This window comes from Diceros bicornis, chromosome 22, assembly GCF_020826845.1.
Source record: "Diceros bicornis minor isolate mBicDic1 chromosome 22, mDicBic1.mat.cur, whole genome shotgun sequence".
Taxonomy (NCBI): Eukaryota; Metazoa; Chordata; class Mammalia; order Perissodactyla; family Rhinocerotidae; genus Diceros; species Diceros bicornis.
In genome coordinates, this window is record NC_080761.1 from 58,692,254 (window position 1) to 58,718,781 (window position 26,528).

Genomic DNA, 26,528 nt, shown 5'->3' on the forward strand with positions numbered 1-26,528 from the left:
CACAGCTCGAGTCCCGCAGATGCACAATGCCCGGGAGCCAGGAGGAAATCCCACTTCAGGACCGCAGGATGGCCTCTGTCCAACTGACCACGAGCATCTTGTCATCTTCCAAAGAGAGGGGGGCTGAGGAAGCCCACCGGAATGTGTGGGGAGCACTAGGTGGCCAGACAGTCCCTGATCATGCCCGGACACCCAGTCAACGGGGCTTTCACCCATTTCCACACAGGACTCTCTCTCCTTGGGGCATGACCACGTGGTTTGTGTTAAAACTCAGTGAGTTTTAACTAAGGCACCCCGACAAGCTCCTGCATGTCTGGTCCCACCCTAGATGCTGCAGGGAGGCAAGGCAGAGATGCAGAATGTTCCAGAGTAAGGAAGGCTAGTGGCACCTAGTGCATGCTGGGGGTTGGGCCGGTGACCCAGGGCTCATTACCTGTCATCGGTGAGGACATGGCCTGCTCCCGCGGGGCCCCTCGTGCAAGGGCCATTTCTGACTTTTCCAACTGAGGAAGAAACCGAGAGGAAGAGCTGTGAGCCTCGCTTGCTGACACGTCTGCTCCTCCCCAGGCTGTTCCGAGCAGGGCCCAGCCTGGGTGCTCCACGCACACAGGTCTGTCCAAGCCGTCCCGACCCTGCACACGCAAACCCCAAACCCCAGATGTGTGGGTCGGGCATGGGTCTCTGACACCAGGACGGCCCAGGCTGGGTGAGGCGGCGCCTCTGAGTGAGGCCAGTACTCACCACAAGCTGGGCAGGCAAGGCTAGGTCCTCCCCGGAGGCCTCTGTGTGGGGCTGGTCCCCTCTCGGGGGCTCCAGAGCAAAGTCTCGGTCACCGGCCTCCACTGGGGTCCCGGCTGAGGCCGAGGAGGTGGGCACATGCTCCTGGTAGAGCAGAGTGCGCAGCTTCTCATCCAGGCTCTTGATTGTGCTGTCCACGAAGCCCACCCTGGGCAGCAGACCCTCCCCATCCGACTCCAAGGCAGAGGGCGGCTGCGGGGGGGGAGCGGGCCCCAGCGGGGGGCTGGGGAGTTGTGGGGGGGCCAGGCTGATGGCCCCCACCGCGGCGGGGAGCAGGGGCAGGGGCTGGCCCAGGGCAGGCTGAGGGGCTCCACCGGGCACGCCGGGCCCAGGAGCCGTAGCCGGCAGGGTCTCCCCGTGGGCACTGGCCTCCCAGGCTGAGATGGGCTCCCCCAGACCCGTGGGGAGGCGGGGGGCCTCTGGAGGTGGGGCGCAAGGCCTTCGGTCCTCGCCCAGGGGCTGTGCGGCAGTCTGGGCGTCATGAGTCTCTGCCAGTGGCTGGGGGGTCTCGCGCTCGCTGGCCGGCCCCTGAGGGGTCCCAGGTGCCCCTGCCTGCACGGCAGACCCCATTGCTGGTTCTGGCTTGGGGCTGGCGGCTGGTGCGGCCGTGTCCTGGGGCACAGCAGTCACAGGAGGGGAAGATGGCACCAAGGGGGCCGGTGCACCGCCAGGGGCCTCCCTGGGGCCTGCCTGGCTCAGGCGCTGTGGACCGGCCAGGAAGCCGGGTTTTTCCTTCAAGGACAGCTGGTCTTTTGAGGGCACTGAATCTAGAAGAAATAGGAAAACACCTCTGTACCGGTCTACTCTGGTCCTAATTACCTGGCACTTCCCTGGCCAAAAAGATGCCTTCTGTCGGCTGGCAGCACCCGCACGCTGGTCTTCTCTCCTTTCCTCCGACGCCAAGTGCACACGTGGGCTGGGCTCTGCCTGAGACGCCTCCCCGGGTCTTCCAATCTGCGTCCGACCTCAGACCTCTGTCCCAGCAGCCTCTTCAGATGAACCAGCACACCCGCCCCTCCTTCTGATTGTTCTGCAGCATAACCAGCAGCCATAACCCGCTGCCCGTCTGTCGGGCCCCTGTCCACCAGGGGAGCTCACGGCTCTGGCCTCCCTGGCACTGGCCATTCCACAACACTGTAAAATCAACTTTTTAAACTCTGGGGTCTAAGGAGTGAGCCACACACACTCCCCAGCCCAGAGGGAGCAGGAACCTCCTGAACCAGACGCCACGCTTGGTAAGGTCAGATGCTTGGAGCACCAGCGTCCCGCCAGGGCTGGAAGGGGTCCTTGGGGGAGGAACCCTGGGCACCCAGCTCAGTGCATCCCCTCCGGACCTCTCAGAGCCTCCATGTGCTCAGGGGACCGGGAACGGTGAGAGGAGGATGCAGGATGCCAGGTTTCCCAAACTTACGTGGCCTTTGAGCCCACTTTTCTTTACTTAAAAAAAAAAAGACAAAGCTTTGTCCTTTTAAAAATACAAACAAAATGCATAAAACAAAAATGAAAAGCTTACAAAAAGAAAGGTGAGGGAGAGAGCACCAGGCCCCCAGCCCGACTCGCGCTGCCCCTCCCCCAGCAAAGGGACCCTGACCGGCACAACACTGGTTCTCACACGGCCCCATGGGAGCACGGGCTCTCGACGCTGAGTCCAGCTGTGCCCGATTTTGAATACTGTATCCGTGCACTCACACCATGCCTGTCTTTCCTGTCTTGCTTCCCTCACCGTCGTGCCTGGGAGACGCACCCTTGCTGCGTGTCTGTGGACTGGTCCGCTCCCCCGCTCTCCCACGACTCACGAGCCGTCATGTGGCTGGTCTGCACTAGCGTGCTGACACTTGGGAACATCGCTAATACTAGCGCACAAGTGAGGGTGTGCCCGCGCGACCTGCCGGGTGTGCACCCAGGAGCTCTAGCCTTCAGGAGCGGGTGCTAACTGGACCCCTCCCAGAGCCGCCTCTGGGCGCTCCCCAGCCTCTTACCTCCCGAGTCATCCTTGGGGGGTAATCGGATCTTCATGTGATTTTGTTATTTGTTTTCTTGTGGTAAGAAGACTCAACACGAGATCTACTCCCTTAACAAAATGTTAAGTGCACAATGCAGTGTTGTCAACTATAGGCACGTTGTTGTACAGCAGATCTCTAGAACTTTTTCAGCCTGCATAACTGACACTTGATATCCATTGATCAGCACCCCATCTCCTCCCCTCACCCATTTCTCCTCCCCCAGCCCCCAGCAACCACCCTTCACTCTCTGCTTCTGTGAGTGTGACTACTGTGGGTCCCTCACATAAGTGGAATCATGCAGTATCTGTCCTTCTGTGACTGGCTTATCTCACTGAGCATAGTGCCCTCAAGGTTCACCCATGCTGTAGCGTGTGTCAGAATTTCCTTCCTTTTTAAATAATATTCCATTGTATGTATATATACATTTTCTTTATCCACTCATCCATCGATGGACACTTAGGTTGTTTCCATATCTTGGCTACTGTAAATAATGCTGCAGTGAACATGGGGGTGCAGATAGCTCTTCAAGACAGTGATTTTGTTTCCTTCGGATAAATACCCAGAAGTAGGATTGCTGAGTCATATGATGATTCTATTTTTAATTTTTTGAGGAAGCTCCATACTGTTTTCCACAGAGGCTGTACCAGTTTACATCCCCACCAGCAGTGCACAAGGGTTTCCTTTTCTCCACATCCTCACCAACACTTACCTTTTGTGTGTGTGTGTGTGAGGAAGACTGGCCCTGGGCTAACATCCGTGCCCATCTTCCTCATTTTATATGGGACGCCACCACAGCACGGCTTGACAAGAGGTGCATCAGTCCACGCCCAGAATCAGAACCCAAGAACCCCAGGCCGCCGAAATGGAGCGAGCAAACTTAACTACTGCACCACCAGGCCAGCCCCAACACTTACCTTTTTTTGATAACAGCCATCCTGACAGGTGTGAGGTGATAGCTCCTTGCGGGTTTTCATTTGCATTTCCTTGATAACTAATTAAACCAAGCACCTTTTCTTATGTTGATCTGGAGATCTGGTTTCAGGACATCTCTGTTTTCCTGGTGAGCTGCATTCATTTCTTCTGATCCATAGCAGTTCTTCACGTATGCTGCATGAGAACCGCGTGCACTGTATCTTCTCTCACTCTGTGATCTGCCTGTTTGATCAGTGGTGTCTTTGATGAATAATAGTTCTTAACTTTAATGCAGTCAAATTTAGCCAAATCTTAGCCAGGCTTTCCTTCCGTGTTTTTTGTGAACTTCACTGTGTCTGCTCTGCACCGGGGTCATGAAGATGTTCTCATCACTTGGACATCGAGACTCACAATCCCCTTGTAAGGAGCTCTGTTTACAGTACGAGGTTAGAAGCAAGGTCACTTTTTCCCCATGTGGACAGCCTATTGTCCCAACTCTTTTTTTTAAAAGGCCCTGCTGTCCCCACCACTCTGCAGTCCGACCTTTCTTGTCAGTTGAGGCTCGGGCCTGCTTCCGGCTCTTTCACTGCACTGTTCCATTTACGCTCGTTCCAGGGTCACGTTTCCAACGTTAGTCACGACACTCGGCAGAACAGCATCCGGCCCCTAGAGGGTCTTGGTTTTTCCTGGTCTTTGCATTTCCACAAATATTGTACAATTAGCTGGTCGATGCCCATTAAAATATTGTTAGAATTTTAACTGGGATCACACTGAATCTATGGATCCATCTGGGGAGAACTAACGGGTTATAATACCAAATCTTCTGATCCACCAACAGGGTAAATATCTCTCCACTCACTTCTTTTTAAATTTCTCTCAGTGTTGTATGGTTCTGGGTATAGAGGACTTACATATTTTTTGTTAGATTCATCTCTAGTTGATGTTTCATATTATTATGTTAATATAAATGGAATTTTTCAAAATTTCTCATTTTCTAACTATTGCTGATATAGAAAGATAACTGGATTTTGTATCTATTTACCTCACTAAACTCACTTATTAATTCTAATAATTTATCATATGTAAATTTACATTTCTATGTATATAGTCACTTGTCAACAAATAGTGATAGCATATTTCTTCCTTTCGAATCCTTATAGCTTTTTAAAACAATAATTATTTAAATGTCATTAAATAGAGATAAAAAAATTATATTATTACCAAAAAACCACAATAATTTCCACCAAAAAATGGGAAAAGTTTTAACAAACATGTTTCTTGGAAAGAATTATAATTTGTCCCAATACAATAATTTTATAGCAAGAGCTTCTTAGTAAAAGATGGTTATCTTATTCTGTCCAAATTTTTAATAAAAAGTAGTAATGTTAAAAGGAACATCACTTTTCATGCAGCATCAACATGGAATTACACTGAGAATCAGAATCATCACCCAGCTCGAGCGTCTCCTACGTGGCACGAGTTATGTATTTATTTCCACTTACAGAGTGGTTGATATTGGAACAGATAACAGAAGGAAGACTGCCTTAAGCTGGCACCAACTCAAACAAGCAAAAATTTGCTTTGGGAAATCTTGTTTTGAGATGAATGGAGTTTTCTTCAAATGAAAAGTAAAGCTGCCGTGCCACCGTGACATCTCCTTGAACACGTACAGAAAGCGCACTGGACATTGGCTCTCAAGCCTGGCTGCAGAATGGACTCACCTGGGTGGTGTGATTGAGGATCTGCTGGCGCCATCACAGAAACAGACCTCACTGCCCGGGGCGGGGCCCGGGCTCCTCAGTCCTACCGCTTTCTTTCTCTTTCCACTTCTTCTTTCTCCCTTCTCCTTGTCTTCTCCCTCTCCCCCTGCCTCTCTCCTTCCCCTCCTTCTTCACATCTTATGTACTAAGATGCACTGTCCACATGCACCATCCAGGACCCCCAGGAGGATACGGAAGACAAGTGGGGAAACGGGTATTCTTAGGGAAAACATTCAACATATCACCATTGAGGATAGTTGCTGTTGGTTCCTAAATGGATATCCTTCGAAAGATTAAACAAATTGACTTTTATACCTATGTTCCTATTATTTAAAGTCATTAATGGATGTTGAACTTTACCAAATGCTTTTCTCAATCTATTGAAATGATCACAAGATCCTCCTTTAATCTACAGCTCTGGCAACCACCATTCCACTCTCTGGTTCTGTGTGACCAACGTTTTTCTTTTTTTCCTTCAGATTCCGCATATAAGTGAGTGAGATCATACAGTATTTGTCTTCCTCTGTCTGGCTTATTTCACTGAGCATAATGCCCTCCATGTTCATCCATGTTGTCAAAAATGGTAGGATTTCCTTCCTTTTATGGCTGAATAATATTCCTTTGTATATATCACATTTTCTTTATAGCCATCCTCACAGGTGTGAAGTCTCATCTCACTGTGGTTTGGATTTGCATTTCCCTGATGCATCATTCCTGATGATTTGTGATGCTGACCATCTTTTCATGTACCTGTTGGTCATTTGCATGTCTTCTTTGGAAATGTCTATTCAATTCCTCTACCTATTTTTTAATTGGAATATTTAGGGTTTTTTGCTATTGAGTTGTGTGAGTTCCTTACATATTTTGGATATTAACCCCTTATCAGATACACAGTTTGCAAATATTTTCTCCCATTCAGTAGGTTGCCTTTTCAACTTGTTGACTGTTTCCTTTGCTGTGCAGAAGCTTTTTAGTTTGTAGTCCCACTTGTTTATTTTTTTGTTTTATTTCTTGTGCTTTTGGTGTCATATCCAAGAAACTATCGCCAAGACTGATGTTGAGGAGCTTTCCCCTATGTTTTCATCGAGGAGTTTTACAGTTTCAGGTCTTATGTTTAAGTCTTTAATCCATTTTCAGTTGATTTTTGTGAGTGGTGTGAGAGAGGGTCCAGTTTCATTTTTCTGCATGTGGATATCCCATTTTTCCAGAACCATTTATTGAAGAGACTGTCCTTTCCGCACTGTGTGTGCTTGGGTCCCCTGCCATAGATAGCTGACTGTATGCATGGGTTTATCTGGGGGCTCTCAGTTCTGTTCCATTGATCTATGTGTCGTTTTTATGCTAGTACCATACTTTTTTGATTACTATAGCTTCGTAATATAGTTTGAAATCAGGAAATGAGATGCCTCCAGCTTTGTTCTTTCTCAAGATTGCTTTGGCTCGTTGGGGTCTTTTGTGATTCCATACAAATTTTAGAATTGTTTTTTCTATTTCCATGAAAAATGCCATTGGAATTTTGACAGAGATTGCATTGACTCTGTAGATGGTTTTGAGTAGTATGGACATTTTAACAATATTAATTCTTCCAAACCAAGAGCACGGGATATCTGTCCATTTATTTCATTCTCTTTCACCAGTGTCTCATAGTCTTCACCGTACAGGTCTTTAATCTCCCTGGTGAAATTTATTCCTAAGTATGTTATTGTTTTTGATGCTACTGTAAATGAGATTGCTTTCTTAACTTATGTTTCAGATAGTCTGTTGTCAGTGTACAGAAATGCAAATGATTTTTGCACATTGATTTTGTATCCTACAACTTCACTGAGTTTGTTTATTAGTTCTAACAGTTTTTTGGTGGAGTCTTTAGGGTTTTCTATATATAAGAATATGTCATCTGAAAACAGAGACAATCTTATTCTTCCTTTGTGATTTGGATGCCTTTTATTTCTTTTTCTTGCCTAATTGCTCTGGCTAGCACTTCCAGGACAATGTTGAATAGAAGTGGTGAGATTGGGCACCCTTGTCTTTTTCCTCATCTAAGAGAAAAAACTTTCAGCTTTTCATGACTGAGTATAATGTTAGCTGTGGCTTGTCATATATGGCCTTTATTATACTAAGGTACATTCCTTTTATACCTTACTTGTTGAGACTTTTTATCATGTAAAAATGTTGAATTGTCAGATGCTTTTTCTGCATCTGTTGAGATGATCATATGATTTTATCCTTCATTCTGTTAATGTGGTGTATCACATTGATTGATTTGCATATGTTGAACCATCCCTGCATCTCATGAATAAATCCCATGTGATCCTGATGTATAATTCTTTTAATGTGCTGTTGGACTCGGATTGCTAGTATTTTGTTGAGAATTTTTGCATGTATATTCATCAGGGATATAGCTTATAGTTTTCTTTTGTTGTAGTGTCCTTATCTGGTTTTGTTATCAGGATAATGCTGGCCTGGTAAAATGAATTTGGAAGTGTTCCCTCTTCTTCAGTTTTTTGGGAAGAGTTTGAGAAGGACTAGTGTTAATTCTTCTTTAAATGTTTGGTAGAATTCACTGGTGAAGCCATCTGGTCCTTGACTTTTCTTTGTTGGAAGATTTTTTTTTTTTTTTTTTTTGTGAGGAGGACCAGCCCTGAGCTAACATCTGATGCCAATCCTCCTCTTGTTCCTGAGGAAGATTGGCCCTGAGCTAACATCCATGCCCATCTTCCTCTACTTTATATGGGATGCCGCCACAGCATGGCTTGACAAGTGGTGCGTCAGTGCACGCCTGGGATCCGAACCTGTGAACCCTGGGCCACCAAAGCGGAGTGCGCACACTTAACTGCTTGCGCCACCGGGCTGGCCCCTCTTCGTTGGAAGATTTTTGATTACTGATTTAATCTGCTTACTAGTTATGGGTCCATTCAGATTTTCTATTTCTTCACAATTCAGTCTTGATATGTTGTATGTTTCTAGGAATTTATCCATTTCTTTTAAGTTACCCAGTATGTTGGTATGTAATTGTTCATAGTAGTCTCTCATGATTCTTTGTATTACTATGGTATCAGCTGTAACGTCTCCTCTTTCAATTCTGATTTTATTTATTTGAGTCCTCTCTTTTTTTCTTAAGTCTAGCTAAAGGTTTGTCAATTTTGTTTACTTTTTCAAAAAACTAGCTCTTAGTTTTGTTGAGCTTTTCTTTTTGTTTTTTTGGTCTGTATGTCATTTATTTCTGTTCTGATCTTTTTGTTTCCTTCCTTCTGCTAACTTTGGGCTTAGTTTGTTCTTCTTCTAGTTACTTGAGGTGTGAGTTAGGTTGTGTTAGATTTTTTCTGTTTCTTAATGTAGGCTTTTATTGCTATAAACTTTCCTCTTAAAATTGCTTTTGCTGCGTCTCATAAGTTTTGATATGTTGTGTTTCCATTTTCATTTGTCTCAAAATACTTTTTGCTTTCTCTTTTGATTTCTTCTTTGACCCATTGGTTTTTCAGAAGTGTGTTGTTTAATTTTCAAATATTTGTACATTTTCCAGCTTTCCTTCTGTTATTGATTTCTAGTTTCATACCACTGTGGTCAGACAGATAATTTGATGTGATTTCAATCTTCTTAAATTTGTTGACTTGTTTTGTGATCTAACACATCATCTGTCCTGGAAAGTGTTTCGTGTGCACTCGAGAAGAATGTGTATTCTGCTGCTTTCGGGTGGAATGTTCTTTATATGTCTGTTAGGTCCACTTATTCTAAAGTGTCATTCAAGTCCAATATTTCCCTATTGATTTTCTGTCTGGATGATCTATCCATTGTTGAAAGCGAAGTACTGAAGTCCCCTTCTATTAGTGCATTGCTGTCTATTTCTGCCTGCAAATCTGTTAATATCTGCTTAATATATTTCATTGCTCAAATATTGAGTGCATATATATTTACAATTGTTATATCCTCTTGATGAATTGTCCCCTTTAGCATTATGCAATGACTTGCTTTGTCTCTTGTTAGATATTTTGACTTACATATTTGACAAAATCTCTTTTGTCTGATATTAGTACAGCTACCCCTGCTCTCTTCTGGTTTCCATTTGCATGGGATATGTTTTTCCACCCTTCACTTTCAGCATATGTGTGTCATTAAACTTGAAGTGAGTGTCGCATAGGCAGCATATAGTTTTGTCTTGTTTTTTAAAATCCATTCAGCCACATTATGTCTTTTGATTGGAGAACTTAACCCATTTACATTTAAAGTAATTATTGACAAGTAAGGAGTTACTAATGCCATCTTGTAATTGTCTTCTGGCTGTTTTGTAGTTCTTTTGTTTCTTTCTTCCTCTCTTACTGTCCTTCTTTGTAATGTGATGATTTTCTGTAGTGTTATGCTTTGTCTCCTTTCTCTTTATCTTTTGTGTATCTATTATAGATATTTGCTTTGTGATTACCAGGAGGCTTACATTAAAATATAGTTATCATGGTCTATTTTAAGCTGATAACTTTGATTGCATAGAAAACTACACTTTTACTTCGCCCAAACACATTTAATGTTTTGATGTCAATTTACATCTTTTTATATTGTGTATTCATTAAAAAATTATTGTAACTATAGTTATTTTTAATACTTTCCTCTTTTAACCTTTATACTAGAGTCAAGTGATTACACACAACCATTATATTTTTCTGAATGACTATCTACTCTCTTTACCAATGAGTTTTACACTTTCATGTGTTTTCATGTTACTAATTAGCATCCTTTCATTTCAGCCTGAAGAATTTCTAGTAGCATTTCTTGTAAGGCAGGTATAGTGGTGATGAACCCCTCAGCTTTTGTTTGTTTGGGAAAGTTTATTTCTCCTTCATTTCTGAAGGACAGGTTTGCCAGTTAAAGCATTCTTGGTTGGCAGTTTTTTTCTTTCAGCACTTTGAACATATCATCCCACTCTCTTCTGACCTGCAAGGTTTATGCTGAAAAATCTCCTGAAAGCCTTCTGGGCGTTCCCTTGTATATAGTGAGTTTTTCTTTTTCTCCTGCTGCTTTCAAAATTCTCTTTGTCTTTGATTTTTGAATGTGTCTCAGTGAAGTCTTCTTTGATATGAATGTCTATGGGGACCTATGAGATTCATATACCTTGATGTGCATATCTCTTCCTAGATTTGGGATTTTCTTAAATCCCAATTAAATAAGCATTCTGCCCTTTCTCTCTCTCTTCTCTTTCTGGGAGTCTCACAATGCGAATATTACTTGCTTGATGGTGACTCACAATTCACATAGGCTTCCTTCACTCATTCATTCTTCTTCTTTCTTTTTTGGATCATTTCAAATAACCTGTCTTCAAGTTCACAGACTCTTCTGCTTGATCAAGTCTGCTGTTGAAACTATCCATTGCATTTTTCATTTCATTCATTGTATTCTTCAGCTCCAGAATTTCTGTTTGGTTCCTTATGATTTCTATTTCTCTGTTGAACTTCTCGTTTTGTTCGTATATTGTTTTCCTGATTTTATTGAGTTGTCTACATGTGTTTTCTTGTACTTCACCAAGCTTCCTTAAAACAATTATTTTGAATTCTTTGACAATTTGTAGATCTTCAATTCTTCGGGGTCAGTTACTGGAAAATTATTGTGTTTTTTTGGTGGTGTCACGTTTCCTTGCCTTTTTTGTGTTTTTGGTAGCCTTGTGTTGACAGCTGTGCATTTGATAGAGCAGTCATCTCTTCCCGACTTTACAGACTGGTTTTGGTGGAGAAAGAACTTCGCCTGCAAGTGGGTGCAGGGACTCCAGCTGGGTGGGATGTGGTGGTTCCAGCTACAGGGTAGGTCCAGCAGTGTAGTGTCTTTGCAGCTCCCTCAGCTGAGGTCAGCAACAGCTAAGATGGCAGGGTTCCTCAACTGCAGGTGGCTGCAGTGGCTGTGGGGGCCACTGGGGTCTTCAGGGGCAAAGGCTGCTGGGCACCTCCTGATCTCCTTTTCCCCCATGGGGGATGTCGTGGCTGAGGGGACCCTTCTTGGCTCCAGATCCAGCTTGTGGGCACCCTTGTGGTGGTGGTAGCACTGGTGTCTGATGTGTAGGTGCCCATGATGCAGAGACGGAGCAGAGGTCTTGAGTGCAGGCACTCACAGAGGGATGATGGCTCCAAGTCTTGGGGTGCTGGTAGCCCACAGCAGTGGTGGCTCTAATGCCTCAGGCATGAGTGCGGAGCTTCCTTGGAGCCAGGGTCTGGAGCATGGGTGCACCCGGAGCAGCCAGGGCCCTGGGGTCTGGGGTACACACAGTGGAGGGCAGGGGCAGCTGGCAGTCCTGGTGCCAGGGTGGCACCACAGCAGCATCTTCCTCCATGGGAGATCCGTGTCAGCAATAGCCATTGGTTACTTTGATGGCAAAAGTTGCCAATGCCTTCTGAGGAGCAGGCCACTGGGGTCTGTGCCAACTAACACTATGAGGTTCTCTGTAGTGAGAGCTTTTGGGAGCCCATGGCTGCTGTGGGGCTGTGGAAGTCCTCAGCAGCAAAGGCTGATGGGGTCCTCCGCAGGGCAGGCCACTGGGGACCTTGATGGCACCCACCATGTGGCAGATACAGATTCCCACCCTTCTTTGTTCCTAGCCGTCTCCTGACATCTCAGCTAACCTGACCTCCCCAGCAATCCTTTTTGTGCAGTTATTCTCCGTTTTTGCTCCAGTGAGTTGCCACAGGTTCTTAATTGGACTCTTGAGCCCTCCCAGGGCTACTTCCATCTATGGATAGATGTCTAGTTGTCGTTTTGGGGGGGATGAAGGCTGGTATCTCCTACTTTGTCATCTTGCTGAAGTCACTCCTCCCACTGTCTTCTGAGGGGTCTCTTTCCCTCTCTGTCTGTTAACCTGGGCAGAGTTCTCCACTTCTCACATGAACTTCTTGTGTCCTTTCCCTGGCTCTTGACAAGGGTCACTTCTTTTCCAACATTTGGGTGAGTCTACCTTTCTCACTATCGTGAACATTTGTCCGTTTCAACTCTGTAGCATCCATCCCCCCTCGATGTGTAGCGGTACCCTGAATCTCCTCCAGCGAACAGCTGTCCCTACTTTCAACTCCAGGGATGTACATGTAACTGGGGCACGAGTTGGTCTGTGCACTGCAGCCACCTGGCCGCATGATTGCTTTAGAGATAGCTATGACTCCTGTGTCGTGGAGTCAGGCCCAGAGCTTCTGAGTCCTTCTGAAAAGAGAGAAGTCTCTTTTCCGCCTGCACTTGACCTGGAAGACTGTACACTGAGCTGTTCCAGCAATCCTGCACCACATGTGAGAAGGTTTTAATTACTGCTTCAATTTTTTAAATGTTTATAGCACTTTGCAGGTTTTCCGTTTCTTGTTATGTAAGTTTGGTAAGTTATATTTCTCCAGGACATCATCCACGTTAAGTTTTCAAATTTATTGGCATGTCATTATACATAATATACTCTTATCTTTTTCTTGATGGTAATCAGGTTGTCACAATGTCCCTCTTTTTCATACTGATACTGATTGCACCTTCTCTCTCCTGTAGTCAGTCTCATCAAGGGCTCACCAATGTTATTAGCCATTTCAAAGAACCAACCTAAAGCTCTGTTGATACTCTATTGCATGATTGTCTTATATTTCATTAATTCATGCTCTTCTCTGTCTTATTTCCTCCCTTCTTTATTTGTGTTCAATTATCTCTTCTCTTTATAACTGTTGCAGTGGATATAATTTGATGATTGACTTTGAGCCTTTTCTCCTTTCTAATATATGCATTTAAAGCTGCAAAGTTTCTGCAAAATATAGCTTTACCTGCATCCCACAAGTTTTGATATGTAATATTTTCATTTGCATGATTTTCATATCATTATCATTCAGAATGTTTTTTTAATTTCCATTATAATTTCTTCTTTGCTTCATGGGATATTATTATTTATTTTTTGTGTGTGTGAGGAGATCAGCCCCGTGCTAACATCTGCCAATCCTCCTCTTTTTTTGTTTTTGCTGAGGAAGACTGGCCCTGGGCTAACATCTGCACCCATCTTCCTCCACTTTATATGGGACGCCGCCACAGCATGGCTTGCCAAGCAGTGCACTGGTGCGCCCCCGGGATCTGAACCGGTGAACCCTGGGCCACCGCAGCAGAGTGCGCGCACTTAACCACTTGCGCCACCAGGCCGCCCCTAATGGGATATTAATATAAATTCATTTCTTAACTGTCAAATGTGTGGAGACTTTTTAGGTATCTTCTTGTTTTCAAATTCTAGCTTACTTCCAACTATGGTTAGAGAACATGCATTGAATGATTTTGATCCTTTGAAATTCACTGAAATTTGCTTTGTGTCTTGCATATGGCTAATTTTAAAATATTCCATGTGGACCTGAAAAAAATGTGTATTCTTCAGCTGTTGGGTGTTCTACATACAGAACAAGACTGCTAATTCTATTGTTGAAAACCTTTATATCCTTATTGATTTTTGTCTTCCTGTTCTAAAGGTTAAAACTCCCATGATGATTGTAGATTTCTCTATTTCTTCACTTAGTTCTGTTAATTTTTGGTTCATATATTTTGAGGCTGTTACGAACAATACGGAAATATGGAATTATTCTGTCTTCCTGGGGAGCTGAATCTTTCACCATCGTGTTTTTGCCTCAAAGTCTATTTTGTCAGATGTAAAAAGATCTACACCAGCTTTCTTTAGGTTAACATTAGGCTAGTTAGTATTAGATTAGTTGCATTAGGTTAGTTTGCATTAGTTTAGTTAACATGCTCTTTTTCCATTTCTTTACTTTTAACCTTTCATATTATTATGTCTTTGTTACTGGTTTCTTCTCTTTTTTTCACATTTGACAACCTTTGATATTTGGTTTATTTACATTTAATTTAATTACTGATCTATTTGGGCTAAGACTACCATCCTGCTAATGACTGCCTATGTGTTCATCACATTCAATGTTGCTTTTTCTCTATTTCCTTGCCTTTTGTTTTTTAAGAATTGTTCCCCACTCCACCCCTCCACTGCGAGTGGAGAGTTATGTGCTATTTTACAGTCCTCCCAGGGGAATCTAGAGACAATGTACTTTCTTGATTTTTGCTCTCTTCCCCGACAACGCAAGAGCCTGTGAGCCCTGTGAGTACAATTCTCTCCTCTTGATAAACATGCCCTTATTTTCATGTATTTTAACACAAAACATGTATTTCAAATCTCAGAAGACATTATGTTTTTATCAGTCAACGTTCTTTTAGAGCCACCCACGTATTTATAATTCCTCTTACTGTTATTCCCTCTTGCATTTCTGACCTTCCATCTGAGGTCACTGTTCTTTGGCCTAAAAATATCCCCTCCGTGTTTCTTCAGTTGAGACGTGCAGGTGACGAATCCCGTTGGTCTTTACATCCTCTTCATTTGTGTAGGATCCCATCTCTGGGTAGAGACTCGAGCTGGCGCTCGTTTCCTTTAGTGCATGGAGGACAGTGGTAAACATTGTAGCTCCTGAGAGGGGAGCTGTCCACATCATTCCTGCTCCTTAGAAGGAACCTGCTGTTTCCCCTAGCATCCTTTACATCTTCTGTCTGCCTTTGGTTTTCAGTACTTTCACTGCGACATATTTACGTGTAGTTTTTCTCTCTCTCAGAGTTTGAAGGGCTTCTTGAATTTGTGGCTTAATGCCTTTCAATTCTCAAACTTGGTTTTGTCTCATTCTTCTGCTTTCTGGGACTCCAATTATATCATATGTTTGACCAGCTCACAGCAACTCCTATATTTCTTAGCTGCTCCTTTGTATTTTCCATCATTTTCAATATCCTTATTTTACTTTAAATATTTTCTTTTGAGCTACCTTTTAGTTTGCTAATTCTCTCTCGCACCCTGTACAAACCATCTAGCAAGGTCTTAATTGTAATTACTGTATTTTTCAGTTCTAGAATTTCCATTCAATTTTTTTTGTATAGTTCCCAATTCTTTGGCATATATCACTCTAGTCATTTATCTCTTTTTGTGTGTGTGTGTGAGGAAGATCAGCCTTGAGCTAACATCCATGCTAATCCTCCTCTTTTTGCTGAGAAAGACCAGCTCTGAGCTAACATCTATTGCCAATCCTCTTCCTTTTTTTTTTCCCCAAAGCCCCAGTAGATAGTTGTATGTCATAGTTGCACGTCCTTCTAGTTGCTGTATGTGGGACGCGGCCTCAGCATGGCCGGAGAAGCGGTGCGTTGGTGTGTGCCTGGGATCCGAACCTGGGCCACCAGCAGCGGAGCGTGCACACTTAACCGCTAAGCCATGGGGCTGGCCCCTCATTTATCTCTTGTAACACGGTCAGCAGACAAGTTATCTGTCTCATATCTCCACTATCTGGAGCCCCTGAGACTGCTTTACTTATTACTATTGTTTTGTTTTTAATCAATTTGTTGAGGTTTAATTAACATGCAATAAATTGTACATATTTAAAGTGTACAGTTTTATAAGTTTTGACACAGGTACATAAGCAAAACCTTCACTGAAATCAATAATGAATACATCCATCATTCTCCCAGATGTTTCTTTGTGAACCTTATAATCTATCCCTCCCTTCCTCTCCTGCCACACCTCATTCCCACACAACTACTGATCTGTTTTCTGTCCCTATAGATTAGTCTGCATTTTCTAGTCTTTTATATAAATGTGATCATATAGTATGCATTCTTTTTTGTCTGGCTTATTTCATCCAGCACAATTATTTTGAGAATCATCAATGCTGTAATGAATATCAATAGTTTGTTCCTTTTTATTGCAGAGTAGAGTTATATTGTATGTTGACATATTATATATATATTATATTGCATGGATAAACCACAATGTGTTTATCTGTTCACGTGCTGATGGACACCTGGGCTGCTTCCAGGTTTCGGCTATTATAAAAGTGCTATGAACATCCTGCGTAAGTCTGTATGGATGTCTGCTTTCATTTCTCTTGGATACATACCTAGGAGTGGAATGGCTGAATCCTATGGTAGTTGTACATTTATTTTTAAAAGAAATTACCAAACTGTTTTCCAAAGTGGTTGAACCAGTGTATAAGAGTTTCAATTCTTCCACATCCTCACCAATACTCGGTATTTTAAATTTTAGCTATTTTAACGAGATGTGCAGTCGTGGTATCCCATTGTGGATTTAATTTGCATTTCTCTACTGAATAATGATCTTTTCATATACTTATTTGGCACCTACATATCTTAGGTGAAGTGTCTGTACAAATCTTTTCATTAGCTTGTTTATTTTCTTATCATTGTATTTTGAGAGTTTCTTATATTATCTGGATAATATGAGGTTTGCTATTATTACATATATGGTTTGCAAATATTTTCTCCTAGTCTCCAGCTTGTCTTTTCATTCCTTTAGTTTCTCAAAGAGTAGATATTTTAAATTTGATGAAATTCAATTCACCAATTTTTTTCTTTTGCAGACCATGTGTTGGTGTTTTATCTAAGAAATCTCTGTCTAACCCAAGACCACACAAACTTTCTCCTATGTTTTCTAGTATAAGTTTCACAGTTTTCAGTTTTCTGTTTAGGTCCACATCCCATTCTGAGTTTATTTTCGCACATAGTGTTAAATGTGGATTGACATACAGATGACCAACTGTTCTAAGACTGACAAGACTGTCCTTTCTTCACTGAATGTCCTTTGCATGTTTATAAAAAATTAAGTGTCTCTGTGTATGGGTCTATTTCTGGATTCTTTATTTCATTGATCTATTTGCCTATATCTCCACCACAATCAAGATACAGAACAATTCCATCACCCAAAAAATCTCCTCGTGCTGTCCCTTTCTAGTCACACTCCCCCTACCCCCTAACTCCTGGCAGGCACTGATTTTGTTCTCTATCACTATAGTTTTTTTGAGGATGTCATTATAAATGGGATTATACAGTATGCAGCCTTTTGAGACTGGCTTCTTGCACTCAGTCTGCCTTTGAGGTTCACTCGTGTTGTTGTGTGTATCAATAGTTTGTTTCTTTCTCAAGGCACCACAGTTTGTCCATTCACCCACTGCAGGATGTTTGGGTTGTTTCCGCTGTGGGCAATTAGGCAATTATGAGTAGAGCTGCTATAACCATTCATCTATAGGTGTTTAAGTGAACCTCAGCTCTCATTTCTCTAGGGTCAACATTGAGGAGTGAAATTGTTGTGTCATATAGTAAGTGTATCTTTTATGTAAAAAATGCAAAACTGTTTTCCAGAATAGCCATAGCATTCTGCATCCCCATCAGCAATCTATGAGAGACCGAGTTGTTCTCTATCCATATGAAGACTTGACATTGTTAGTGTTGCCATTCTAACAGGTGTGTGGTGGCCCTTCACTGTGGCTTTAATTTGCATGTCCCTGGTATTCAATGACATTGAATATTTTTTGATGTGCTTAACTGCCATCCTTATATCCTCTTTGGTGAAGTGCCCATTCCAGTCCACTGTCCCTTTTTTAACTGAGTTGTTTTCTTACTGTTGAGTTTTGAGAGTTCTTTTTTGGGAACAAATACTATGTTGAATACGTGACTTGCAATTATTTTCTCCCAGTATCATGACCTCTCGTTCCCTTAACAGTGGTTTTGACAGAGCAAAAGATTTTTACTTTATGATGTCTGATCGTTTATGATGTCTGATGACGTATGATGCTTGATTATTTATGATGTCTGATCGTTTTCTTCTTTTATGGATCATGCTTTTGGCGTCAGGTCTAAGAACTCCTTGGCACAGGAAACAAAGATTTTTCTCCAATGTTTTCTTCTAAAAGTTACATAATTTCACATTTTACATTTGGATATACGATGCATTTTGAATTAATTTTTGTATAAGATGTGAGGCATAGGTCAAAGTTCAATTATTGCATATGGATGACCAACTGCTCCAATACCATTCGTTGAAAAGACTATCCTTTCTCAATTGAGTTGTTTTTGCATCTTTGTCAAAAAGTCAAATGGCCATATTTGTGTGGGTCTATTTCTGGGCTCTCCTTTCTGTTCCATTGATCTATGTGCCAACCCCTCTGCCAACACCACACTGTGTGGATCCCTGTAACATTATGGTACGTCCTAATATTGGGTAGTGTGGTTCCTCCAACTTGATTCTCCTTTTTAAAAACTGCTTTGCTATTTCAATGACCTTTGCACTTCCATACAAATTTTAGAGTCAGCTTGTCTATATAAGCAAAAGTATTGTTTGGATTTTATCTTTTATTATTCTTGTATTATTCTTCTGTGTGTATGAGGAAAATTAGCCCTAAGCTAACATCCGTTGCCAATCCTCCTCTTTTTTGCTGAGGAAGATTGGCCCTGGGCTAACATCTGTGCCCATCTTCCTCTACTTTATATGGGATGCCGCCACAGCATGGCTTGACAAACAGTGCGTCGGTCCGCCCACAGGATCTGAACCTGTGAACCTCAGGCCACCGAAGCGGAGCGTGTGTGCACCGAGCGTGTGCACTTAACCGCTACACCACCAGGCTGGCCCCCCGTTTGAATTTTTACTGATATTTCATTAAATCTATGGATCGCTTTGGGGAAAACTGACATTTTTACTATGTAAAGTCTTCCAATCCATGAACACAGTACGTTTCTCCATTTATTTAGGTCATCTTTGATTCACTTCATCAGTATTTTGTAGTTTTCAGCATATAGATTTTGTGTACGTTTTGTTAAGCTTATAGCTACATATCCTTTTTTTGGAACTACTGTAAATTATATTCTTTCAAAATTTTAGTTTTTAGTTGTTGACTGTCAGCAAATAGAAATATAAAGTTATTTTTGTAGGTTGACTGTGTATCCTGTGATCTTGCTAAATTCACTTACTGGTTCTAGGAGTTGTTTGTTTAGTCTCCTTGTGATTTTCTCCACATAAAATCATATTATCTGCAAACAGACACAGTTTTAATTCTTCCTTTTCAATCTACATGTCTTTTATTTCTGTTTCTCACCCATCTGGAATCTGGCTAAGATTTTTCTGGCCAAGTTCAATGGTGAATAGGAATGGAGAGAGTGACAGCCATGCCTTGGTCCCAGTCTCAGAGAGAAAGCATTTGGCTTTTCACCACTAAATATGATACTAGCTGTCAGTTTTCTGTAGATGCCCCCTATCAGGTTAAGGAAGTTCCCTTGTGTTCTTAGTTTGCTGAGCATTTTTATTATGAATGGATGTTGTAGTTTGTCAAATTCTTTTTCTGTATCAGCTGATATCATCGTGTATCTTTCCCTTTGTAAGGAAGAGAAATTCCCATTGATATTAATATGGTGGATTAACTGATTTTTGAATATTGCCTTCCCAGGATACACTCCCCTTTGTCATGGTGTATTGCCCTTTTTATATATTGCTGGATTTGACTTGTTAATATTTTATTGAGAGTTTTTCCCTTCTATGTCCATGAGAGATTTGATCTTTCACTCTCTTTTTGGGTACTGTCTTTGTCTGTTTTTGATATCAGGGCAACGCTGGCCTCATAAAATGATTTGAGAAGTGCTCCTTCTTCTTCTATTATCTGGATGAGATTTTGTAGAATTGGCATTATTTACTTTTTTAAATGTTTGATAGAATTTACCAGTGAAAGCATTTGGGTCTGGAAAACTCTTTTTGTGGAGATTTTTCACTACAAATTCAATCTTGTTAATAGGTATAGGAGTATTGAGGTTATCTATTCCATCTTGGATGAGTTTTAGTAGTTTGTGGCTTTTGTGGAGTTAGTCTCTTTCATCTAAGTTGTTGAATTTAGGTGCATATGTTTGTTCGTAGTATTCCATGATTATTATCCTTTTACGCGGGGTCTGTAGTGATATCTCCTCTTTTACTCCTGACATTGGTATTTTGTGTCTTTTTCTTTGTCAATCTTGCAAGAAGTTTATTATACAATTAGTTTTTTGTTTCACTGTTTTCTTCAAAGAATTGGTTTTTTGTTTCATGGTTTTTTGTATCATTTTTGTTTCAAATTTCATTGATTTATGCTCTTATCTTTATTTCCTTCCTTCTGCATGCTTTGGATTTTGTTCTAGTTTTTCTGGTTTCTTAAGATGGAAGCTTGGGTCATTGACTTGAGAACTCCTTCTTCATCTAACCATTTAATGCTATGAATTTCCCTCTACTGCTTTAGCTGCATCCCACAAATTTAATATGTTGTGTTTTCATTCTTGTTCATTTCAAAATGTTTCTAATTTTCCTTGAGACTTTTCCTTTGACTTATAGATTTAGATGTGTTATTTAATTTTAAAGTGTTTGACAACTTTTCTGTTATCTTTATTATTGATTTCTAGTTTATTACATTATATGAGAGAACATACTTGGTATAACTTCAATCCTTTTAAATTTGTTAATTTTTTTGGCATAACTCAGGATATGGTAATTGGTCCATCTGCACTTGAAGAGAATATGTATTCTCTTGTTGGGTGGAGTGTTCTATAACTGTCAATTTGATAAGGATATTCAGATCTAAACACTTGCTGATTTTCTGTCTACTAGTTTTATCTATTACTGATATAAGAGTGTCGAAGTCTCCAATTACAATTGTCGGTTTGTCTATTTCTCCTTCCAGAAGAAAGGAGTCAATTTTGAAGCTCTTTCATTAGGGACATTTATATTTAGGACTGTTATGTCACATTGATGAACTGACCCTTTTATGAATATGTAATGCTTCTTTTTATTCCTGCTAATTTTCTTTGCTCTAATGTCTATTTTGTTTGATATGAAATAGCCACTCTAGGGGTCTTTTACTTAGTATTTGCATGGTGTATCTTTTACCATTCTTTTTCTTTTAACCTACCTATATCATCATATTTGAAGTTTCTTGTAGACAGCAAATACTTAGATCAAGTCTTTTCTTAATCCATTCTCACAACCTCTGTCTTTTAAATGATTTACATTTAATTCAATTACTGGTATGTTTAGATGTAGGTCTATGATTTGTGTTTCCTATTCTTTTCTCTTTTTTAAAATCCTGTTTCTCTTTTCTTTCTTTGGATTGTTTTAATTTTTTTCATATTCTATCTCAATTTATCCACTATGATTTTGACTATATTTCTTTGTACAACTCTCTTAGGGGCTGCTCTATGAATTGCAAAATACATATTAACTCTTCACAGTCTACCTAGAATCAGCATTTCACGACTTCAACTGGAATGTAGAAATATTATCAACATATAGGTCCTTTACCCCCCAACACAGTTGTGTCATATATTATTACATTTATGTAAATTAAAGCCCCATTGGACAGTATAATTATTTCACCTGTCAGACCTGTTTTAAGAGCTCAAGAGGAGAAGAACAGTCTATCCCATCCCCAGACACCGACCATTTCTGTTCCTCTTCCTTTAGCCCCGATGTCCCAAGTCTCCCTCTGGTATGACTTCCCTCCTGTCTGAAGATCTTCAGCCATTCTTTCAGGGCAGTTGTACTGGCTACAAATTCTCTTAGTCGTCTGTACCTAAGAATGTCTATATTTCAGTTTTGTTTCTGAAGAATACTTTCTCTGAATACAAAATTCTGGGCTGACAGTTCTTTTCTTTCAACACTTTAAAAATGCCATACGGCTTCCTCTGGGCTCCGTGGTTTCTGGTGAGAAACCTGCAGACACGGAACCACTGTTCCCTCCAGGTAATGCACCCTTGTTCTCTGGCTGCTTTCACGATTTCTTCTTGTCTGTAGTTGTCAGCAGTTTATGATGTGTCCAGGTGTGGATTTCTTTGGGTTTATCCTATTCAGTATTTGCTCAGCTTCTTGAATCTGTAGATTATGTCTTTCACCAAACCTGGGACATTTTCAGCATTATTTCTTCAAATATTTTTTCAGCACTGCACTTTTTCTCCTCTCCTGGGACTCTGATGACACAAATGTTAGCCCCTTGTTCTTGTTCCATAGGCTCTGTTCATTTTTTTTGTATCTTTTGTTCTAAGTTCTGATTCGATAGTCTCAGGTATTTTAGTTTTCAAATTTCCATTTGCCTCTTCTTTCTATCTTCTATTTCTTTGCTGATACTTTCTATTTTAACATTTGTTTCAAGAATGTTTGTGATTGCTTGTTCAAGCATTTTCACAATAGCTGCTTTAAAGTCTTTCTCAGATCATTCCAACATCTATGTCATCTTATCATTGTCATGTGTTGGCTGTCTTTTTCCGTGCAAGTTGAAATTTTTATGGTTCTTCATTTGAGTTTTGGATTGCATTGGTTAAACTTGATCAGACTGGATTTTGAATAATATTATGAGATCCTAAGTCTGTTTAAATCCTATGGTGAATGTTGATATTTTTGCTTTAGCAGGCAATCAACCTGGTTAGGTTCAAGCCGCAAGTTGCAACCTGCCTTTTATGAGCTGTGGCTACAAAGTCAGTTCAGTTTTCAATATCTTTGCAGTACTAATCTGATCTGAAACATGAGTGTGCCACTCAGGGGCCAGTCTGGAACCTGACTGGGAGTCTACCCATTAGCTCAGTTCTCAACGTTTCTTATATGCTAATTAGGCTCAGATCCATGCACACAGAGGTTGCGGTGAGCCCAGGAGTTCATAAACAACTTTATGGGGTTGCTTTCCCAAGCTCTTCCCTGTCTGTGGTCTCCCTGGTATTCCTGGTTCCCTGGGACTCCCATTTCTCGGGAGAGAAACCATCAACTCCCATAATTGTGAGAAGCAGGGCCAAGTGGTAGGAAGACAGAGAGAGCAAAAAAGTAACAGGTATTGGCTCTGCACTCTGAGCCCTGGCTCCACCCAAGGGAGAGGAAGGCTCTCCCCTCTCGTGGTTTTGGCTCCTGTTACCTGCTGCTGCCCCTAGAACTGTCCGCAGGCTGGGGCACAAGAAAAGGGGAGAAAGGAAAAACAGACAGATCTGCCACCTTCTCTCTGAGCTTTAGGAGTTCCCTTTCCCGCTCTGCAAACCAAAACCAGAGGGTGTCTCCTGGAGCTCCTCCGTCTGCATCCTGTGCTCGCCCCAGCCTTCACGCGGCCGAGCCCAGGCCAGGACACACCAGAGGGAATTGCCAAGCTCACCACCAGCTCAGTGGTCCTTGGAATTCCCGTGCTCTTCCCCACCCTCCTGCTGCTGCTTATTTCCCGAGTCCTCAGAGAGCTGTGCCCAGCACCGGTCCAGATCATAGTTACGTTCAGTGGAGAGAAGGGCTAGTGGTGTGTGCATATGCTGTCCTACCCAGAACCAGGACTCTGCCTAGCTATATTTTATTATGTGCCAAATACTACGTTCACAAAAGCATTTGTATAAGTAACGTGAGGTCCAGAATGGTGCTACCTTCCTGCAGAAAGGACCTGTGTGCTTCTGCCTGAGCTGACAGCACTCTGAGATTGCCTTCATGAGGGCGCCATGCTCTGAGAAGACTCCTTTCAATGCCTGGCCTATCCACTTCCAGGAGGTCCTTCCTCCTCCAGCACAGCACTCCAGCAAGGCCACCTGCCTGGCGCAGGGCTCGGAGCCCCTTTTTCTCCAGCCTGGTGAGCTATCGCAGCTTCAGCACTCAGCCTCTCAGCCACCCTGCAGGAATGGGAGATGCCCCAGAGGAAGAGTCCAACACTGGGCTCACGTCCTGGGCTCCATCCTCCCCCGGATCCTGGCCTGATAATTCTCCACTATCTTCAGATATCCCGAACACCTTCAAGCAGATGATCTTTAGAATCCGTCCAACATTTTGGTCATCCTAAGTGAATGATTAATCCAGATGAACAGATCTGCCATCCCTGGAGCTGGCTGCTTCCTTTTTATTTTCTTATAGATAAAGAAGTTGGCTCTGAAAGGCTTCCTGAGGTCAGTGCACTGTGAAGCACAAGGTGTAACTCTGGGCACATCCTCTTACCCAGCACGTCTCATGGAAGATTGGCTTTTTTTTTTACAAGGGTTTTCTTTCCCTTATATTAATTGTGTATATGCCAAAATCAAGAAGTCATAGATGAACATATTCTTATTTTAAAACTAAGCCACTGCAGACAGTTTGCTTCTCCATGACCCCTCAGTCCAGGCTGGGCCTGGCCCTTTGCCAGACTCAGGTCTCAGTTCATGGCTCCACTGGGGGTTTTGTTATCAGGCTGACATTTCCCCAGAGGAACGAATCTCCAAAAGTATAACGGAAGTTACTGGAAACATAGGGTACGAGCTTTAAGATGACTTACAGGTATTTTTCGCGAATGTACCGTAAAGTCAGGTCAAGGTATATAATGGACAACTTTTTCCTGCCAACTTACAGGAAATTAAATCCTAAATCTGTTCAAGTGACTATGTGCAGCCTCCCAAGGGACCATAGTCAGGATTTAACTGACAGCCCCCAGGGCAAGCTTGCTGGCATCTGTCCACGCAGGTGCAGATCAATATCGGAGTGTCAGTTTTCCTTGGGGACAACTTACAATCAAAGCGTCTTAGCACCAAAAGGGACTTTCTCACCCCACTCCTAAAACAAGCGGAACAAACAGGGGCGGTCCCTGCAGGTGGGCCACCGGGGGCGTGGAGTTGGAGTCACATGATGACACTGGTAAGAAAGGGCGCGGGCAGAGCCCTTCAGCACACGCCTATGCAGCCCACGGGCCTCACCTGCACAGCCAAGGCACTGGGCAGCCCAAGCCCAAGTGCTGCCTTGCTTGGCTCGTTCAGTGAAAGACCAAGAACCAGGATACAGATAGAGATACGGCCCCGCAAGCCACTCTGCGCTTCGGGGCGACAGTGCAGGGCGAGCCCATCGCATGCGGCAGGGCACAGAGTGCCTGCCAGCGAAATGTGAGCGTGAGTAAAGCTGGGCTGAGGACCACGGGGTGATGCGAGCAATACGGGGGAGGAGGCGAGCCGAGTTCCAGGGAGGACGGCTCATGGTCTCTGCTGCTCCTACCTTGGCTGGCTTCCGGCTGCAGGGAGCTCAGAGGAAGTGGGGGCGAGGATTTGGGGGCCTCTGCCGCTGGGTGCTCAGCCACCGGACAGATGATAAACCACCTCTTCCCGGTGTGCAGGACTAAGGGGCAGGATGAAAACAGCAGGTGAGAGCCAGTGGGTTTCTCCTACAGCCAGCGTGACCCCTTGCTGCCAGTACCCGACCAGCCATAAGGGCTTCGGGGAACTCTTCTCCCACCAGTGCGGGGACGTGCAGCCCGCTCAGGGGGCTCCTCACTGGCAGCCGGAGGCTCTCACAAGTACCCTCGGCATGGGCTTAGTTCCCGGGACACCCTCGGTGCCATCAGTGAAGGGGTAATGCTGGCTGGGGGACCAGAAGGCAGTGGTGAGTCCCCACTGGGGCCAGACGTGGCTCCTCAGACAGGGCAGCAGTCCCCAGATGGGGGGACGCTCACCACGAGCTGCGGCAACCCCCAGTGGGATGGCCAAGCCCCCCTTACGAAAAGCTCAAGGGGCTCTTATCAAATGGCTGCTGGAAGACAGAGACGGGACCACGATGGAAACGCCTGCCCCAGAGGCAAGCCCGGGGGCGACATGGCCGGGGGCAGACATACCGTTCTGCTGATACACCGGCGCGTTCGCTTGGGACTGGCGACTCTCCTGACGAAGTTAAAGGATAGAAATCAGCAGACTGCGCAGAACGAGGGCTTCCTTTAGAGCACAGCGCGGCCTCACGACATCCAAGGGCCTCACACGTCTCTAACTGGACAGAAGGCGCCCGCCCCGCCGGCCGCCGCACCTGGCCTTGCTCAGCCCGCAGGCCCCTCCAGCAGGCGGCAGGCGGCGTCCCAGCACTGCACTCGGAGCCGGGAGTGGGGACCCTGCACCCGGGACTCACCTCCCCGGCGCCCAGGCCGCAGGTGCTGATGTGTGGCGGGCTCACCCCGGGGTCAGAGCCACGGTCCACGTCCGTGTCCTCGCTGAGCATGTCTTCCGCCTTGTCCATGACGTCCTTCATCTGCTCGATGAACGTCTCCCGCTCGGCCTGCAGGATGAAGTCGTGCTCCACCTGCAGTGGCACACGTGGCCCCACTCGTGACGCGCCACAGACCGCCAGCCGCACTCTCCTCACTGGCTGACTCGTCTGCTCGGGGCTAAGCCCACAAGGGGAGCCACAGCCGGGGCCCGTCCCCGCACCGGGGGCTGCGCGGCTCAGCAAGGGGAGCTGCAGCTGGAGAAGTAGACTGTCCAGGTGACAGGCCAACACTACCCCAAGCAGATG

At 43.6% G+C, this 26,528-nt stretch overlaps 1 protein-coding gene across 6 annotated transcripts in view; it reads right to left on the reverse strand.

Moving 5' to 3' along the window:
• WNK2 (WNK lysine deficient protein kinase 2) overlaps positions 1-26,528 on the reverse strand; it is a 119,312-nt gene that overhangs the window by 35,734 nt on the left and 57,050 nt on the right. For all 6 annotated transcript variants that reach the window (XM_058566084.1, XM_058566082.1, XM_058566081.1 and 3 more), the window contains exons 17-21: positions 26,145-26,315; positions 25,861-25,906; positions 25,248-25,367; positions 742-1,565; positions 434-503 (exon numbers count right to left, since the gene is read on the reverse strand). In XM_058566084.1, the coding sequence (XP_058422067.1) occupies positions 434-503; positions 742-1,565; positions 25,248-25,367; positions 25,861-25,906; positions 26,145-26,315 (1,231 nt within the window). The remainder of the gene's footprint in view (positions 1-433; positions 504-741; positions 1,566-25,247; positions 25,368-25,860; positions 25,907-26,144; positions 26,316-26,528) is intronic.